The sequence below is a fragment of the Lemur catta genome, chromosome 17 (assembly GCF_020740605.2).
Source record: "Lemur catta isolate mLemCat1 chromosome 17, mLemCat1.pri, whole genome shotgun sequence".
NCBI lineage: Eukaryota > Metazoa > Chordata > Mammalia > Primates > Lemuridae > Lemur > Lemur catta.
Genome location: NC_059144.1, coordinates 49,163,866 through 49,181,919, shown reverse-complemented (window position 1 = coordinate 49,181,919; position 18,054 = coordinate 49,163,866). Strand labels below are relative to the sequence as shown.

At 51.6% G+C, this 18,054-nt stretch overlaps 1 protein-coding gene across 16 annotated transcripts; it reads left to right on the top strand.

Moving 5' to 3' along the window:
• Positions 1-800: 800 nt before the first annotated feature.
• Positions 801-17,989, top strand: LOC123622508. Of its 16 annotated transcripts, none has more exons than XR_006729533.1 (13): positions 801-1,550; positions 2,391-3,171; positions 6,608-6,839; positions 8,304-8,385; positions 8,607-8,728; positions 9,731-9,848; positions 10,083-11,582; positions 11,714-11,824; positions 13,057-13,311; positions 14,755-14,931; positions 15,029-15,064; positions 15,284-15,387; positions 16,405-17,989. XR_006729533.1 is itself a non-coding variant. In XM_045528910.1 (7 exons), the coding sequence occupies exons 4-7, from the start codon at positions 7,033-7,035 to the stop codon at positions 11,360-11,362; spliced, it is 630 nt and encodes a 209-aa protein (XP_045384866.1). In that variant the 5' UTR covers positions 801-1,550; positions 2,391-3,171; positions 6,608-6,839; positions 6,998-7,032; the 3' UTR covers positions 11,363-11,616. The 16 variants fall into 16 exon arrangements, 1 of the variants encoding a protein (XP_045384866.1); XR_006729531.1 differs by having other exon boundaries at positions 15,188-15,387; XR_006729521.1 differs by having other exon boundaries at positions 10,083-10,450; positions 10,802-11,582; positions 14,755-15,387.
• Positions 17,990-18,054: the final 65 nt, after the last annotated feature.

Genomic DNA, 18,054 nt, shown 5'->3' with positions numbered 1-18,054 from the left:
CCTCAGGTGTGAAATAGAGGTTGTGTTGTTTAACACCATCCATGGGGAAACTTCATGAATGCATCAGGGCAGGCAATGTGGGGTGTGTTTGTACAATCTCACAGAGGTGGGTAGGGTTTGCAGAGAAGAGAGGTGGAAGAGGTGTGCTGGATCGGTGCTGCGTAGCCGGGCTGCGAGGCTGTGTTAAGTGCTGCTCAGTCCATGCATGGCGGCATCGAACACCAGACTGGAGTTTCGTCCTCTGCACGCTGAGCCTTGGCGTGGCAAATGTCGTGGAGCAACGGGCCGGTCACCATGAGGACAGGGCCTGACTCGCCACCACCCTTGCCCACTTGCTGCCGTGTGCTTGGCTTCTGGCCGGGGCACCATGTGCGCATCGAATGCCAGGTGTGATCCTCCCTTGTTACTGTTACAGATGAGGAAACTCAGGCTCAGAGGCATAAACTGTCCTTCCGACACTACATGGCTGGGTAAGGGTTGGGACTTTCAATCCAGAGCACTTGTGCCAGGCGGCAGTGACCCGCGGCTCAGGCTGTGGGCTCTGCGCTCAGACCCTGGATTCTCCACTAAAGAGTCAAAGACTGTGGTCAGTCACTTAAGCTCTCTGTGCCTGAACTTTCTGGCCTGTACGGGGGAGGACAGCCCTGACCCCAGGGGGTGCGAGGGCTGCTGTCAAGACTGTGACTTCAATAACCGCAAGCTTCCCCCTTCCCTCCTCCCCACCCCTTCCTCCTCCCCTCATCTCTCGAGATTTACCTTCCTGGCCCCTGAAGATATGAGAAAGAAACAGGAAGCTCTGACCATGACATTTCAATTATTTGAACAGGGCAGGATGCCGGGGCTCCTGCAAGTTGGAGCCGCAGCCTTGCAGCTGGGTGGGCGAGGACCCTGAGTCTGGCTGTGGGCTGACCCGGGCTGGAGACTCTTGCTGTGCCCCTTCCTCTCCGGCCTTGCTTACGCTGGCTGCAGCAGTCCGGACGCCACCGTGGAAAGTCACCAGGGCTTCGGAATTATAACATCTACGAGGAGGTGAGGTGGGGCCCGTGTCCCTGAACACGGCAGATCTGCAGCCTTTTCCTTGTGGGTTTTGGGGTCTCATGGCTGGAAAAGGAACTTGATGGGCCTCACAGGCACTCAAGTGACACAGACACACGCGGCTGGGAAGCACCCGCCACTGTGCACATGTCGCGGGAGATGGAGGAGGCCGCGGCTGGCTCTGCCCCTGCTTCGCGCCGGGCTTCTCAGGGGCCCAGAGACGGCTGTGCGGCTCCGCCCGCGGGGTGGGCGTGTCCCTGCAGAGGAGACAAGGAGGCACCAAGCGGGACTGCCAGGTCCGCTTTTCCAGCCTCCAGCCAGATGGACGGCACTCGGCTGTCTGGGCAGAGGGAGGAGCAACTTGGTTCGTGGCGAGAGCGCCCAGAGCCCTTGGGCCTGCGTCTGCCTGCGTGGCGTGTGGCCGGGACCCTCCGGCACCGAGCGCTTCACACGTTTGACCACGCGTTGCCACAGCCACTCCCTGCTCCGGGGCTGGAACCCCCATTTTACAGAAGGTAATAACTGCTCAATAAATGCCTATTACTGATGTTAGTAATAATGGTGATTACATGCATGACACAAAAATGAAGTCCTAGGGCTGCTTTATTGCTTAGAGAAAATTTCTTAACAGTTTTAGTCTGGTGGGAGCTGGGTCGTGAGCACACGGACCGTCACTGCGCTAAGACATTCCTGCAGTGAGCCAGGACGTCACGGTCACAGTCCTGGAAACTGACCCACTGCTTTCCCACGTCGGTGCTTGTAACGGGATTCTCACCTGGGCACTGTGACATTTTGGGCGAGATAATTCCTCACTGGGGGGCTGCCCGGCTGCCCTGTGCACAGTGAGATGCACGGCAGCCCCCTCCCACTCAGTGACAACCTGACCTGTCTCCTAACAGTGTTAGATGTCCCCGGGGGTAAATTGGCCCCAGATGACAAGCGCTGGCTTTTATCAGTTGTCACCGACTTAGAATGAGTCAAGTCCGAATGCTATCATAGATAGTTATTTCAGTTTTTAAGTAGTTTTTTTATCCCAACAAAGAGATGTTATCAAAGTGTCTCAAAATGGCTTCTTGAGAGGTTCGCTGCCTTCGCGTTCCATTTGTTTCCACCGAATGAGATTCCTCCGATGCTCCCAGGCACTGGGGCTGGATGGTGAGGGTGAGTGATGGAGGTTCCCAAACCCTCCCGAGCTGGAGAGGACACCTTGGCTTGAAGGGTGGCATGAAGCAAGTTTGTCTCGTCCCGGGTAGACAGATGCTGCCCCTGATTAAATTTGAAGAAGAAAGAAAACACATAATTTGATTATCTGAGCCAAGTGGGAATAACATAGATAATCTTATTTTCTCAAACAGAAGAATTGCTGCAATAAGTAAAAAGAAGAATAAATGTTTAGCTCAAGGCAGCGTGGTGTGATGGAAATTAATGACACTGCCTGCATGGATGTCTGGATGCATCTTGTTCTTGCTGTGATGTTTTCAGAGGGATGCATTGACGGCAGCCGGCACGGCCGCAGCAGCCGGGTCCTGTGTTTGCTCAGCTGAACCAGATTTAGTGCAACCAATGGGATGAACGTGGGGACTTCCTCCCCATGCTGGATGTCGGCCACATAGCATTCACCTGTGCTCAGAATGTTCCCAAATACGGCTGCAGAAGGAACAATAAAGTCCTGGATCTGCTGTTCCTGTGTTTCTGTCGCACAAAACCCAGGAGCTGCCAAGATGCTGACGTCCGGGAAAGCTGGGCGAGTGGGAGACATCAGAGCTCACCGGAATGCCGCCAGTATTTCTGGCTGCTTTTCTCCCACTGAGCTTGTTTGTGTGGCATTTTCTCTGCAGATGCATCCAGAGCCCATGAAAACAACTACAGTCTCTGTTCACTTGTAGGAAACAGGCTGGAGAAGGTTCCGTGTTGGCAGGAATAAGTCAGCTCCACCTGGACACGTAGCCCCAGCTTCTTCCCACTGATGAGCAAGGGCTGCAGGAAGTTTTCCCTTCATCACGGCAGGGTCTGGTACCGCCAAGAACGCGGAAGAGAGGCTTGCGGCATGAGTAAATGAAGGAGGGAGAGAATAAACGTAATCAGTAAATCACTTGTGGTGTCCATTCCAACAAAAGCCATCTTATAAAAATAAAGGTAATGGCAATAATATTAATAATAACAGCAAATGCATATCACGTTTATCATGGGCTAAGTACGAGTCTAAGGGCTTTAATACATTAACCCATTTAATCCTCGTGCCAACCCCATGCGCTATACACTATTATCCCATTTTGAAGATGAGGAAACTGAGGCACGAAGCCTGTCACTTGCCCCAGGTCACAGAGCTATTAAGTGGAAAGGTCTAGATTCAAACCCTGGACTTTGTCTCTGGAGTCCACGCTCTTAAATATTGTACTGTATTTTCCCTGTGTTAAAAATGATATGGTCTGAAAATTTGCACTATTTAAATGAGTCTGGGTCTCCTGATAGATTTGTTTCTCTGAATCCTGAGCTGCCCTCGGTGTTGGTTTGTCACAGTTAGCTGGCGAGTCTTTGAGGGACAGGAAGTAGATCACAGAAAAGTCCAGTAGTCATTCAACACCCACTGAAAACCCACTTGAGAAAACAAACTCTAAGTAAATGAGGAAACCAGAGCTGGATTTAGTATAATTAAGTTTGTGAGCATTTGCAAATCCCTGTCTCAAATGACAAACGCCTTTTCCACCAAGGGCACCTCCTAGGTTCAGAAACACTGGATCACACAAAACGGCCGGGGTCAAGCATAAAGACGGGCCTCTTCAGCACGTGCCACGTGGCCTGTTGCTCAGCAGGGACAGTTGCTATAGAAATGCCCAGGTGAGGTGTCCTTGTGCACACAATGGATGATATATTGGGCATAATCTTTGTGACAAGTTCAGGACTTTAGTCAAAATCAAGTCTCCTTAAAAAGAAAATCAACCATCTCCATAAATGTTAATCCACGATTAAGAAAAAAAAAGTCAGTAAATTTATAATTATCTGAGAATTAGGAATGAAAAGTAGAGGTCTTCTTTATTTAGCTCTTTCTACTTAAATAATGCAGCGATGGGAGAGATTTATGTGTGAATGTATAATTTAATTGAGGAAGGGAATTAGGATGTTTCATCCACTCTGCAATGTAATGACACAGTTCTTAAGACAGCCGAGGGGGACGTTGTGTCGTAGCCAGGCTGAGGCTCCCAGAGAGCTGGGTGGGAAACAGGGGCACCAGGAGATCTGGGGACACAGGGCACCAACAAGGATGTATCATAAATTCGAGTCAGGGGTGTGGCTGAACAGCACACGCGTGAATGAGCTCATGGATGCTCAGCACAGAAATTGCAGCAGGTCAGACAGACAATAGCAAAGACCATCCTCCCTGCCAGCCGGCTTTCCCCGGAGAGGCCACGCGAGGCAGGCTTGTTCTCTGACGCTCTCTCAACCCCACTTTCTGCACAAGCCCGGGACTACGTGCAGATTATTCGCCACGTTTAAATTAAGGAAAGGCAAAGAACAAAGCCCGACTTTTAATGTTTGGATTTCACAGTAAAAGACTGTTCGTTTTCCAACACAGAGGATCATCCCGTCACCCCCCAAATCCTCTCCCCCTCCACCCCCACCGCATTAGTGTCCTATTGTTGCCTAACAACTTCCTGTACACGCAGCCACTGGGCAGCACACATTTATCCCCACTTGGTCCCCGTGCCTTGGGGGCCCAGGCTCTCCCTAGGCTACGGTCAAGGTGCCACCTGGGCCACAGTCTCAGGTGGGCGGGGGGTGCTGTGCCAGGCTCGAGCAGGTTGTGGGCAGAATCCAGCCTGCAGCTCCTGGAAGCCAGCCCTGTCCACGGCAGGTCACGGTGGGGCTTTGACTTCTTCAGGGCCAGCGGGAGCATGTAGCTGTCCCATCAGGGAAGGACGAGGGCCTCTTCCCCAGGGCTCTCCACCACCCTCCCACCAGGATGATCTCGTTTGCATTAATTTATAGTCAACTAAATAGGGACCTTAATTGCATCCGTAAAATCCTTTCACTTTTGCCACATTCCCTTGGTTAGAGGCAAGTCATGGTTTGGGGGGAGAGGGTGTGACTCACGGAGAGTCACCTGAGGGGTGTCTTCCATGTCCTCCCCGCCCTGCCCCATCCTTCCGCGGGGAGGGGGGAGGTGTTTGCCTCTAGCTCCAGTGGGCGCATCAGTGCCAGAGCCCCGGGCTCCAGATGCTCCCTTACGAGGCCCCCGGCTCCATGTCCCCACTGAGCTATTCCGAGGGAACAGGGGCCCCATGCGAGGTGCTCCTTCCCCCGCCAAAGGGAGCCTGGACGCCCCCACCACACCTTCATGCTTGTCTGTGTCTGCCGGGGCGGTTGGAGGCTCAGCGCACCTGTGCCAAGGAGCTTGTCACCTGGTGTGTGGTGTGGGGTGGAGCCCGTCCTACCCTCCCCAGAAGTCTTCTTTCCCCACCCCCCCCCCAGACAGAGTCTCGCTCTGTTGCCCGGGCTAGAGTGCTGTGGTGTCAGCCTAGCTCACAGCAACCTCAGACTCCTGGGAGCTCAGGCGATCCTCCTGCCTCAGCCTCCCCAGTAGCTGAGACTACAGGCATGTGCCACCATGCCCAGCTAATTTTTTCTATTTTTAGTAGAGATGGGGGGGGGGTCTCACTCTTGCTCAGGCTGGTCTCGAACTCCTGACCTCGAGTGATCCACCCACCTCGGCCTCCCAGAGTGCTAGGATTACAGGCGTGAGCCACCGCGCCCGGCCTGGAAGTCTTTTAGTTTCAGTGGACGTGACCCATCTTGAGTTCGCTCAAGAAAAGGGCAATTTATTGGCAGCTGTTTCTGGTTTTCATAATGCAGAAAGGAGGAACGAGCTCTCTTCAGGTGGAGCTGGGCTACAGACAGCTCCCGTCTTGACAAACAATCCATAAATAAAGCTGCTGTTCCCGAGCCGGTGTCGGGCTGGCGGGTGAGCCTGCTGTGTCCCAGGATGTCCCTGAACGCCCCACACAGTCAGGGATGACTCTCTAACAACCCGACCTCTTCCCGAGCCCTTCACTCTCCCGCCTGCAGGGGCACGAGGTCTGGCTCCCCAAGCACAGCCCGCTGCGTGGCACAGTGGTCACGCCCCAGCGTGGGACCTGGGATTCTCACTCGTCCTCGCCACCTGGCTTCAGCCACGTGTGCGTTTCATACCCTGTCGCTTGCATCACTTCACTTTAAGGTGCCAATGTATGTTGTAACCAGGACACACTCAGTGACCGGGAAGTCAACTCAACATATTAGCACTGTGACTGGAATGGCATGCTGCAGGCGTGGCTGGATCTAGGCGCTCCCATGATGTCCCTGGGGCTCCGCTTCTTTCTGTGTCTTTGCTTTGTTTCCCTTTGGACATTTCTCTTCTTTTCTCCTTTTCCAAGGGGCTTCCTCCCTACCGCAGGCGGACGTGGCTTTGCATCACGGGGCCAGGACCAGGACGGGGCTGGGGTGGGGCGGTGAGGCCCCCCCCCGGCACAAACTCAGGGAGGCACCTGTTCTCGGGTTGTGAGACACTAAGTACCTCCTTTGTTTTGTGACCCAGGTGCCCCACCTCTCTCTCCCGAGGCCCGCGGGATTCACCATCAGCTCCGCCGTGCCACTGGAGGGAGCTCTCTGTCCTCCAGCTTCCCCGGGCTGTCAATCAATCCCAGCAGCACGTTCCGACTAGCCCTGCTGGGACACATGGTCTCCTCTTGGCCTGGTCGCTGTTGCTCTGGGCGTGAGACCCACCACTCCTGGATCCTGGTCATTGCTGCAGTCTGCGGGGGAGCCAGGTAACCTGCCCTGTGACCCCTGGAGAGCCAAATGGAGTGGGGGAGGGCAGCACCCCAAAGCTGCAAGAGCAGCGCATGGCCTCTGTGGCCGCACCAGACAAAGGAGCCCTAATTATACACTGTCTTTTACTACTTTGTACTGTTATGTGTTTACAAAGTGTGCCTCTTGGGTCACATTCGGAACTCTGTGAGGATGAGAGTGACACTTTACGTCCCCCACACCACCGACCACAGTGTCTTGCACATGGTAGGTGCTCAGGAAACGCGTGGGTAACTCGCTTCTGCCTTGGCCTTGCTAACACGGCAGATTCTTCCCTGCTTCCTAGGAAACCTGACCGTTTCCAGCCACCGTTTGGTTGGCTAATCCACGCTAGAGATGGGGCCGTGTGAAGATTGTGTGCAGAGGTTCCAAAATGCTGTTTCCCAGTGGATTGCTTCTGTGGGTTATACGCTTGTGCAAAGCCAGAACCTCCTCAAGGAGCCGAGAGACTCCGAGCCGCTCTCTGGGAAGTCTCTCACTGCAGCCCTGCTGCTCAGGGCGCTGGGGCCTAAGGGGGGAAATGCTGGCTTCTGCATTCACGTTGTGTGAACAACACAACTCTGCCGTGTAAACTCTGGGGACATCTGCTCTTTCTAGCCAATGGGCAAATGTGGTTGAGGCAGCCAGGCCAGCAGCCAGGCACCTGGGCCTCGTGTCAGCGCCTTTGGGTAAATCAGCAGAGACAACACGGGGAGAAAATGTCACTGCCCGCCTTCCCTCTTGCCGGGCACTGCACGGTCTCTGTGCCCAGGGGAGGTGTTCCTTCCTAGTGACACCGTGGCCAGAGCTTAGCAAAGAGCAGATCTTGTAGGCGGGAAGTAAGATCAGAAAACACCATCTGCCAGCCCTGGGCAGTTTTGGCAGGTGTACTGGGTGGGTGGGGGCTCTGCCTTTTATAAATCAGATTGAGGAAGGATGTTCTTTGGGCAAAGGTTTGAACCGGAGAGAGAGCTCTCCTTCCCTGGCACCAAGGGTGTGCGCTCCGACGGGCCGACTCCCGCAATATGCAAACAGGCTCGCCCGGGCCCTCCTGTTAAAATGCCAAACAGCTGAGCGGCCGTGTCTTCTGACAGCTCCTCAGAATAAACAGGGTGCCGGTCTGCATCTGAGATGCGCAGGCGTCGGCTCTCGACTTGGCAGAAGCAGAGTTACAGGGCAGCACAGAGCACTAAGGGACTCATTACGGAAGGCAGCGAGCACTGCGGAGCGAGAGTCTGGAGTTGAGAGAGAGAGAGCTTCACGACTGATGGAATATTTCACACCCTGCACCCCAAGAGAAGGGCGGGAGGAAGTGGAATGGGGCCGTCTGGCCGTCAATATCTTAGACTTTTACTCAACTTAAAAATTCTGCTCAAATTCACCCTCGTACTTCTCAATTGTTTTAAATTTGAACAAAGATTTTGTGTGCTCTTTCTCCTTTGCAGGTTCTGCACGCGAGGGATGTCTCTTCTGTCCACGAGCCTTCTTCAAACTGTGCTCGCCGATGCAGCATGTCCGTGGGGTGCTGTAAGTACTCTCTACTCAAGAGGTTTCTTGGTCTAAAACATCCAGGAAAAGTGGATTGGAAGCAACAAGGCCAGAGTCTCACCGCAGGACTTTACTGTCCCTACTCACTGAGAACCCGAGGTGGGAGGAGCAGCTGGGATCCGGGCTTTCCAAGGCTGTGTTCAGCCACACAACTCTTTCCCACAAAATGTCTCATCAGAGTTGGCAAAATGTTGTTTCAGACATTTCAAACTGGATAGCTGAGATGTCACATCTGAAGTGCCCCCCGGGGGACCTCAGACTGCAAAGGCACGTGCTGTGTGAGGAATTAAGACGGACCCGGACGTTGGACTCCCCTGGGCAGGTGAGAAGCCCGGGACGGAAAAGGCAAACACTTGAGTCACCTGGACATGAGCCAGGTGCTGCCGAGGCCAAGTGTCCCCACCAGCCATGCTGCAGGGACTTGCTGTCTTGTCCAGTGGTGAGCAGAACCCCTGCCCCGCCAGGACACCCCTGCAGCCAAATGGGAGCGGCCGATGATGCTAACCCTTTGCTGCCCCCGCATGGTATCGCTCCTTTCTCATCACTTCTCCACCACCCTGGGGCAGGGTTTTCTCTTTTCATGAGTCTCTAGACTATAACCCCACAGTGGCAGCGGGACTGTAAATAAAAACATCTGTCTGCAGTGGTGTGTTCGCGGGAGTGGGCCGCATCAGCTCCCCGCGCCCTACAACACACGCACTCACCGAATGTTTTAAATAAGAATCGCGATGATCATTTCCTAGCAGCATCTTAGATTCAGCCGACCTTTTTCCGGACCTAACATTTATTTGCTTTTATAAAAGTTTCTCTTGTAGCAAAAATTTAAAAAAATAAAAAATACACGCACACATAACACAGGAAGGAGGCGTACATCGTCTTGGTATACACAGTATGTTAGGAGGAAGAGGCAGAGGTCAGGTGTTTGAATTCAGTGGTGTTCCGTTCTGCGATGCTACAGTGTGCCTTGCTGGGATGTAATGAACATGAGTTAAAATCGTCTAAGGATCGTCAGCGCATCCAAACGGCTTGTGCTGAAACCCATTTAGGAGTTTGTATTAGGGTTCAACAAGAGGAATAGAACTAGAAGATGATATCTCTCCCTATCCATCTATGGGGAGCAATTATTTACAACGAACAGGCCTGCTCGGTTGCAGGGACTGGCCAGGTGCATGCTAAACCCAGGGGCAGTGAGGAGGGGAGGCCACGGCAGGGCGAGGTTCAGAGGCCCAGGCCACGCCCTAGGCCTCGCCTTGGCTGTTAAAGTCTTGCAGCTGGTTCAGCCAGGCCCACCCCAGCTGTGCGGGATAATCTCTCATTCTTATAGCGGACAGATTAGGGACTTAATTACACCTGCCAAATGCCTGCGGAGCAGCCCCTGCGTCAGTGCCTGAGTTAATAACAGAGCCTGCGGCCCGGCTGAGCGCTTCTCTTCCGAGACACTGGTGAGCAAAGCATGGCTGCCCCTCAGCCCCCGCGTGCTTGGATGAGGAGAGACCCTCCAGCTCACTGTCATTCGGTCCCTTTCTTCCTGTTCAGACAAGCATTTCAGAAGCACAGGTCGGAAAACCACAGCAGCTTATGCTAACCGACTGCCCTAGGCACTGTTCTGCTGGCGTATTTCACCCTGTCTTTGGAAAAATTTTGGAACAGGTTCCGTTGCTGTCCCTGTTTTACAGATGGGGAAACCGAGGCACACGAAGAGTGGCTTTCCCATGTCATGGAGCAGCAGCCGTCCAGCCTGAGTCTGTGCTCAGGATCCTCCCATAGCGCCTTCCGCCTTGGAGTGCCGCTCCTGCAGACAGAACCTCGAATCTGCTCTGCTTCCTCTTTCTTCAGTAAATCTCTGTTAGACCATGACTGGCCGCAGCGAGGTGCGTGTGGCCAGCTGACAGCTGACCCTGCAGGGTGGAGAACGTTCCTCCCCCCCTGGACGGCTTTGTGCCACCCCGTCCTCGCCGAGCTATCCCTCTCCCGTGGAGGGTCACAGGGAAGTGCCTGCAGGGCTCGGCGTGAAGAGCGGGATGAGGCAGACACCTGTAAGACGGTGAGTAGGGACTGACGGGGGACTTGCAGGGGTCAGCGGGAGGAAGCCACTGTGGGAAGGGGACGCCCGTGTCCTTCCAGGTGGGAACAGGAGCCCAGCGATGCTGGATCTTACCATTTCCCCAGAAAACCTGGAAATATGGATTTTTATGTAAAATACCTTATTATTAAATATGTTAATAAGAAGTTAAAAGCAAGTACTGGCGTGGCATAATGTGGGCCAGAGAAGTCGGACCCGGGGGCTTCATCCGGCCCAGGGCTGCCCTCACCTCCCTGCAACCCCAGCGAGAGGCCCCGGCCGGGTGCAGTGGGGACAGGTACGCGACAGAGCTCCGGCTTGTTCTCGTGGCAGAGGGCCGGCGCGGGCAGGGCGTTTTCAGCCGTCTATTCTCAGCCCCGCTGAGAGCGGCCAGTGTGGATGGAAATGAAGGAGAAATGTGCTCTGCAGCTGGAGGGAAATCAGCTCGGCTGCTGGACGGTTCTGGGGAGGCTGCAGTCCGGGGCAGGTCGCGGGAGACACATATTTTATTCAGGTGGGTTCGCCCATTCATAATGTAACATCTGCGCTTGTTTCTCCTGCCCCAGAGGATGGAAAGGAATCGCCGCAGCTTCCTCCCTGTAGACCTGCTCAGAGCCGCCCCTCGCACGCGCCATCTTTTTTTATTTTTAATTATTATTTTCTTCCTCCACAATCCCTTTTTTCTTAGTGGTCCCGTTTCTCTCCTCTATAATGAAAAAGCAATAGTAGCAGTAGGTTGCGTGTAAGATAAGCTTGTTTTGTTTTCAGCCTTTTTATTATTTAACCTGCACCCACGGGGAGGTAAACGGATCCTCTCTCACGGAGGAGACGGACAGACCCGCCGAGCAGGCAGGGCTTGTGCGGGAATTCCAGGTCAGGATTTGCTGGGGCTAGAAGATTTAATTTGCCAGACTGCTGGGCCTGTCAGAAGTTTCTGCAGTATCCACTTGGGGCTTCATAAAACCGAAGCAGCAGAGGAGGAAAATGAAATCTTGGATCAATTTCTCTGTTTGGAGACCTTAACTTATGTTCAGTTGGAAAAAGAGAAAAAGAAAGAATCCAACCAAGCAACCGTAATTGTCACGGCAGATTAGCCGAGGAAACCAAGGCACGGGTTTGTGACATTCGTAAGGAATCGGAGGGGGGGGGGGGCTTGTAACTTGCTGTGGGTCTGTAGAAAGAGCCCCATAATCATGCTCTTCTTACCTGCTGGTGCCCCACCTCCCCACACACCTCCTCCCGCAGGGCAGGGCCAGGCCGGCCACGGGGCAGGACCAGAGGATGCTCTGGGCAGGGAGCTGCGGGGTCCAGGGAGCCCGTGCCTCGTGCTGGGAACAACTGCGCACCTCAGGCCAGGTAAGAGATGGCCTGAAGGGACAAGAGGGCCAGGTACAAGGTGGAGTCCTGGAATGGATCCTGGATCAGAAAAAGAACGGTAGTGGGAAAATTGGGGAAATTCAAATAAGTTCCATATTCTAGTTAATAGTCTCATGGCAAAAATAATTTCTTAGTTTTGACAAATGTTTGATGGCTATTTAAGATGGCAACATAAAGGGAACCTGGGTGAAGGGTATTTGGGTACTCCGTTTTCTTTCTGTAACTTTTCTGTAGGTATAAATTCTCTCTCAAAAAAAAAAAAAAAATTAACCATTAGAGGAAAATGGCTCTGCTCTGAGGCTTGTTCCCTGCATGGAATGCGAGAATGTATAATAATGCACACCCACAAGACTCCTGACATTTCTCTTTGATTCCTTATTCATATTTTAATCACGCACATTGAAGTCATGAGTGTGCTCCAAGGACATAACACTGGGCACAGCTAAAATCTCATAAATAAATTACCAAATATATACTATGGGAGGACTATTCCATTTTCCCGTGGGTCAAGGATCTCTGCGTCTTATTCACTGTAAATGCCATGTGGTGTCCTTGGTGAAGGTGGAGTCCGAATGACTGTGGAGGGTTGGCCGTCCCCACAGGCCACTGCTATGATTCCTGATGGGTGTGGGAGATAAACACTCACCGTCCTGTGGGTGACAGTTTTGATCTGGTGGCAAAGAGCAGACGTCTGCTCAAGTGAGCTCAGCAGCCCGTTGCACAGATACAAAAGGCAATCTTAAAGACAAGGCTCCTTGCTCTGCAACGGGAGCGTATCAGTCAGCGATTACCACACTGATGCTGTGTAACAAACCACCCCATAACTAAATTGCAAGCCTTGATTTCTCACTCATGTGTCTGCAGGTCAGCTGCAGTTTAGCTGATCCAGACGGGGTTCAGCTCCAGGCTGTGCACCCAGTCCACGACTGATGCATGTGTAGATCATTCTTGTGGGACCACTGGTCAATATAGGCAAGGAGTGACAGTTTAGATGACCTGTGATAGCTCTTCCTTGTAGCCATTCAGTTTGCTTTGCTGCCTGTGTTTTTTACAGTAACTGCCCCTTAGTTCTCATCTGAGGAAATTAACCAACACACAAGCCATTATAGAAGGAGAAAAAGTGGCCTCCTCAGTAATGCATTTTTTTAAAAGTTATTTTTATTTTATTTATTCATTATTTTATGTATTATGAAATAATTTCTGTGCTACAGAATTCACCCATCTAAAGTGGACGATTAAGCAGGACCGAGTAAATTCACAGAGTTTTGCGACCATCGCCACAATCCAAGTCGAGACCGTTTGGTGCTGCACCGTTGACTTGTCCCATCCCTCAGGTCGGACACCTGGCTGCATGTGTCAGTTCTCATTCCTCCAGCACCGCTTCTCTCCCCAGTGTGCTCCTTTTGCTTGCGCCAAAGACCACAAACCTGGGCTCGACCTGCCAGTGTGTAGAATCGATTGTGCCGGTAAGATCCCTCCTCTGGGTAGATTGCCTCATCCAGAAATCCCTAGTATATGCCAATCTGAAAAAGAAAAAATATTAAAACGTTGGAACATTTATTTGAGAGGGAGAAGAAATTGCACTTTTGGGCTAAAATTTCTCCGTGGGAATCTGATCATGTTGTTTGGAACTTCTTTATTGCATTATTTGGGCTTATCGTATAACCTCTACTAAGCTATGCTGGAGAACTAGGCTGGAAATAATTTGAAATCAATTTTAAATTTCTGGTAGAGTTTTGGGCTAGGATATGGTGTGGACTTAGATTCCACTTGATTAATTAGAAAATGTATGTGGACTTTGTGGTCAATTGCAAATGCCCTGATGTGGGCGAACACGTGGCAGAGAGCCCTGATGTCGGGCGGACGGCCAGAGGGCAGCTGGAGTCCTACCAGGAACCAAAGACCCTCTTTGTGTTTGTCGAGGGCTGGGATGTCTGAATCTTTGGGCTTTGCTCTGTCTCCTTTATTTTTTGACTGGCTTCCTCTGCTCAGACACAAGCACACATGTAGTCACATGAATGAAAGCCCAACGCCCGCCACCATGTAATGCTGTGTGCACGGATCTCGGGGTGTCAGTTCTGCAGAAGAGCTGGGTGGTGCCGGTCAGTACCCCCAGGTCCAGGCCAGGTGTGGATGTTGTGCCTGGTCCTTTGGCAGGACCGTGATGGCGAGCCAATGTCATCACAGGTCCTTCAAAGTGGGACAGGGAGGCAGGGGAGGAGGTCAGAGGGATGCCACTTGAGAAGGTCACAGCCCACTGATGATGACTCTGAAGGTGGAGGAAGGGGCCACAAGTGAGGGGTGAGGGCCACCTCTAGAAGCTGGAAAAGGCCAGGACACAGACTGTCCCCCTGGAGGCTCCAGAAGGAACCAACCCTGTAGACACCTTGGTGTTAGCCCAGCCAGACCCATGTGGACTTTCAACTTCTAGAACCATAAGATAATAACATTGTATCATTCAGCGCACTAAGTTTGTGGTATTTGCTACAGTGGCCACCAGTGTCTAGGTGGGAATAGGTTCAGTCACTAGACTTCCCCGCTAGCGCACGCCTGAGGGAAGCTTCAGCCCAGCACAGCGGTTCTCAGCCAGGATGATTTTGCCCCACAAGGTGCTTGGCAATGTCTGGCGATGTCTCTGGTGGTGATGTGGGGAGGGGGGCTACTGGCATCTGGTGGGTAGAGAGCAGGGATGCTGCTGGCCATCCTATGATAATTGGGCAACCCCCAACAGGAGAATTATCTGCCCCCCCAAATGTTAACAGTGCTGAGGTCGAGAAACTTTGCACAGAGATGGAATTATTTAGGCCAACTAAATGCACGTGTTTTCAAAGGCTATTTTAAGGGTGAAAGCATGGTATGCTGTGATCGGGGTTTTTTTTTGTTTTTTGTTTTTCCTGCTGCCCTGATAGTCCTGTAATTTAATGCTCCTGGTGATGATAATCCCGCTCTGCACGACACACGGACACGTCATAGACCCTCCAGCACGCCAGAGGGTGAGCCTGGCGCACAGCGGGACACAGGGAAGGAGCAAATCTTCGCAGTCATGTCCGGGCCCTGAGACCCGCCTTCCTCCTCTGGCTTTACCGGTAACTCCACCTGTCCTCCGCCCACGGCGCTGGGGAGTTCTTTGACACCAGCCCAGTGGGAAGGTAAAATCTGACCCATGTGACTTTTGGTCCTTAGCATAAATGAAGGGAAGACTCCTCGCGGGTTGCGAAGGTGAGCTTGGAGCTGAAGGACACAGTTCTTTGTCACTGAGCCCAGGCAGGACAGCCGCTGAGCTGAGTAGTGCACGTGAGAGCCCTTTGCAATCGGCAAGCTCTAACTATTCTGAACTTGCAGGAAGAGTCGGCCTTCTTGACAGGCTGGGCTGTGCTCACACCGAGGCGCTGGGGGCATTTGGGAGCTGCGGGAGTAACAACCGCCCCATCTCCGCAGGGGCCGTCCCACGCACGGGGGACTCAGAGTGGGCTCGAGGTGCCTGGGCCCGGGAATTGTGTAAGCAGACTGCACGGGCCCCAGACTGAGGACGGCGGTGTCAGGTAAGAAAGGAGACTCGTTTCCTATGAATCTGACAGAAGCTTCATTTAGCGCCTGGGTTCTGAGGGTGCTGAGACATGCACACACACGGACATGCTCGTGCAAACAGCTGTGTGTTCATTGCACATCATACAGCCATGAGTGAACATACTCCCATTAGGTGAATCCACAATTTCAGACACTGTTTACTGACAAACTACCCACTGTATACCGCATTGTATATTCCACTATTCTACACGAGGGCCCCCTAAGCTAGAGGTTATCATTTTCCCTTTTTCAGAGAAGCAAACAGGCCTCACATTGGGACCTACCTCTGAGTAGCCCAGCGGAGGGTCAAACACAAGTGTCTTCTCTCTTTATTAGGCTGTGTTTTGGAGACTCCAGAAGCCCTAAAAAATAACGAAAAGCTATACATAAAATCTAAGTGTTCTGGTCACATCTGAGGACCGCTGGGTATCTATCTTGGCTCTCTGGAGTCTTAAGGTTTTTGCCTTAACTATCAGCGGACTGAACCTGGCTGTCTCCTGGTTACGGTACCTTCCCTCCCTGCAGCTATGACTGTGTAATCTGCAGCGTCCCCTCAGCCTCTAGGACACTCCAGAATGGGTCAACAATTCTAGAAGCAGGGTGATGGCCAAATATAGAATATTTCATCGGTTCTCAAAATATGTGCCATAGAACATGGAATGGTAAAAAATGGGGTTGCTTGGGAATGCTTTCTTGCCAGTGAAATACATTTGCATGCCCACTCTGAATGCAAAGTCCCATGTGCCACTAAGAGCTGGAGCTGCTTAGGTGAAGCTATAGAATTGTATGTACACCCAGGCATTACGTTACAGAAAAAGAACAGTCTCTATGTATCTCCATGTTGCTGTGCAAAGCTGCAGCACAGACTTGCCTGCTGAGCATGCGGTTTTGTTTCCTGCACCCTCCTGAGTGTGGACAGGCTACTTGGGGAGCAGGGTTCCGAGGGTCTCCCACCCCCTTCAGTTGTTTGATATTTTTGGTTGTTGTTGCAGGTCTGTCTGAAACCCCCTCTGTCTGCAGAACTCGTTAGGAGGGAGAAACTGCTTCTAAACTAGCAAGTGACAAATTTTCTCCACTGATACAGTTGCCAGAGGAGCAGGTCATTGCAGGTCGCTCCTGTTTAATCGCGGTAAACACTGCTCCTGCGTTGACCCGTCACTTACCAACAACAGCTAAACTAGGTGTTATTTAATCATGTAACCCAGCGCACCAGCCACCCTCTCTGCCCACGGAAACATGACAATCCGGTCCTTTAAGAAATACCTGAGGATTTCAGCTGCCAACAGATATTGATCAATTGCAGAGCTGCTTCCCCAAATCAATAGCAGCACGCAGGCAAGACCGCAGCCTCGGGACGGAGGGAGTTGATGGTCTGAACCTCCTTTTAACAGTCAGGCTGGGGGGCCCTGGTGTCCAGGCTGAAGGATAAGCCCCCCGACCTGTCTTCTCAGCTTGTCTGCCAAGGTGCTGTCTGCATGAAGAGGTCAGAGGTGCTCCTGGGGGATCTATATGAACAAAAGAAGAACTTCTATTGGGCCCCGGACTATGTCTTCATCTTTCTTATCACCTAAGCGATTTTAAGTTGATGGTGTTTAATGAGATCCGCATCGTTCAGATAGACTTCAAGCTGTGACCCAGCAAGACGATACCAATTTAGCCTTACTAAACACACCTCCCGATTTTTTTAAAGTACTTCATGCCACATAAATTAGGCTGCCATTGAGATAATTGGATCCTTGTGGCTCTTAATTTTTCATAGATACACTATTTTGAAAATAAATCATGAACCATCATCTGGGAATGTTAAAGGCAATTTACATTCAATATGCTTTTCTACTTCAGAGCATGCGTTTGTGTGTCTCTCTAACAGGTGACTGACGGGGGGGGGGGCTCCCTTGCTGGCTGTCAGAGTCACAAATCTAAAACAGCCACGTCTGTGCAAAGTACACAGAATCCTGTTGACTTTTTGTCCATCATCTTTTCTGAAATGGATATGTCCAAATATTCATCTAAAATAATTGGTTAAAATTGTTCCAGAAAACATTATTTTTTTTTCCCCTGGGCATTTCAAGAGTCCATTCTGTGTTTGCACGAAGGCTGTACCTTTTCAATAGACAGAATATCTCAATGACATTCAATACAAATGAATAGGCTTCTCTGATGTATAAAGAACTCGATTACATGTTTCAATAAAGAATGAAAGTGTGTTTTCTTTTTCAAAAAGATCTCTGCTTTTTGCCTGCAGGCAGCGTAAACATTAGCACAAAGCGAATCGCTGCACTGCGCTCCTGTATAGCCTTTGATTTTAAAATGCTAATGTGCACACCCTCGCAACCTTGCTCCACACCCTGAACTGTCAAATGGAAAGTATCAAAATTACTGGTAATTCCAAACGGAGGGCCAACCAAGTGTATGTCTTGATAGTAAAATGAAACAATGTATCGTATGTCAAGTAAAAACACATCACCCAAAATTCATTTCCTCCCTTTCTGGCAATTGCAACACCTCCATGGTTTTCATCGGGAGATGGTATGGAAAGAGAGGCATTCGATAAATACAGTGTAAGTGCATTCTGCAATTACGAAACGTTAAGTGAGACACTACTTACTGGAAGGTGAAGGGGAGGGGCATGGGGAGGAGCG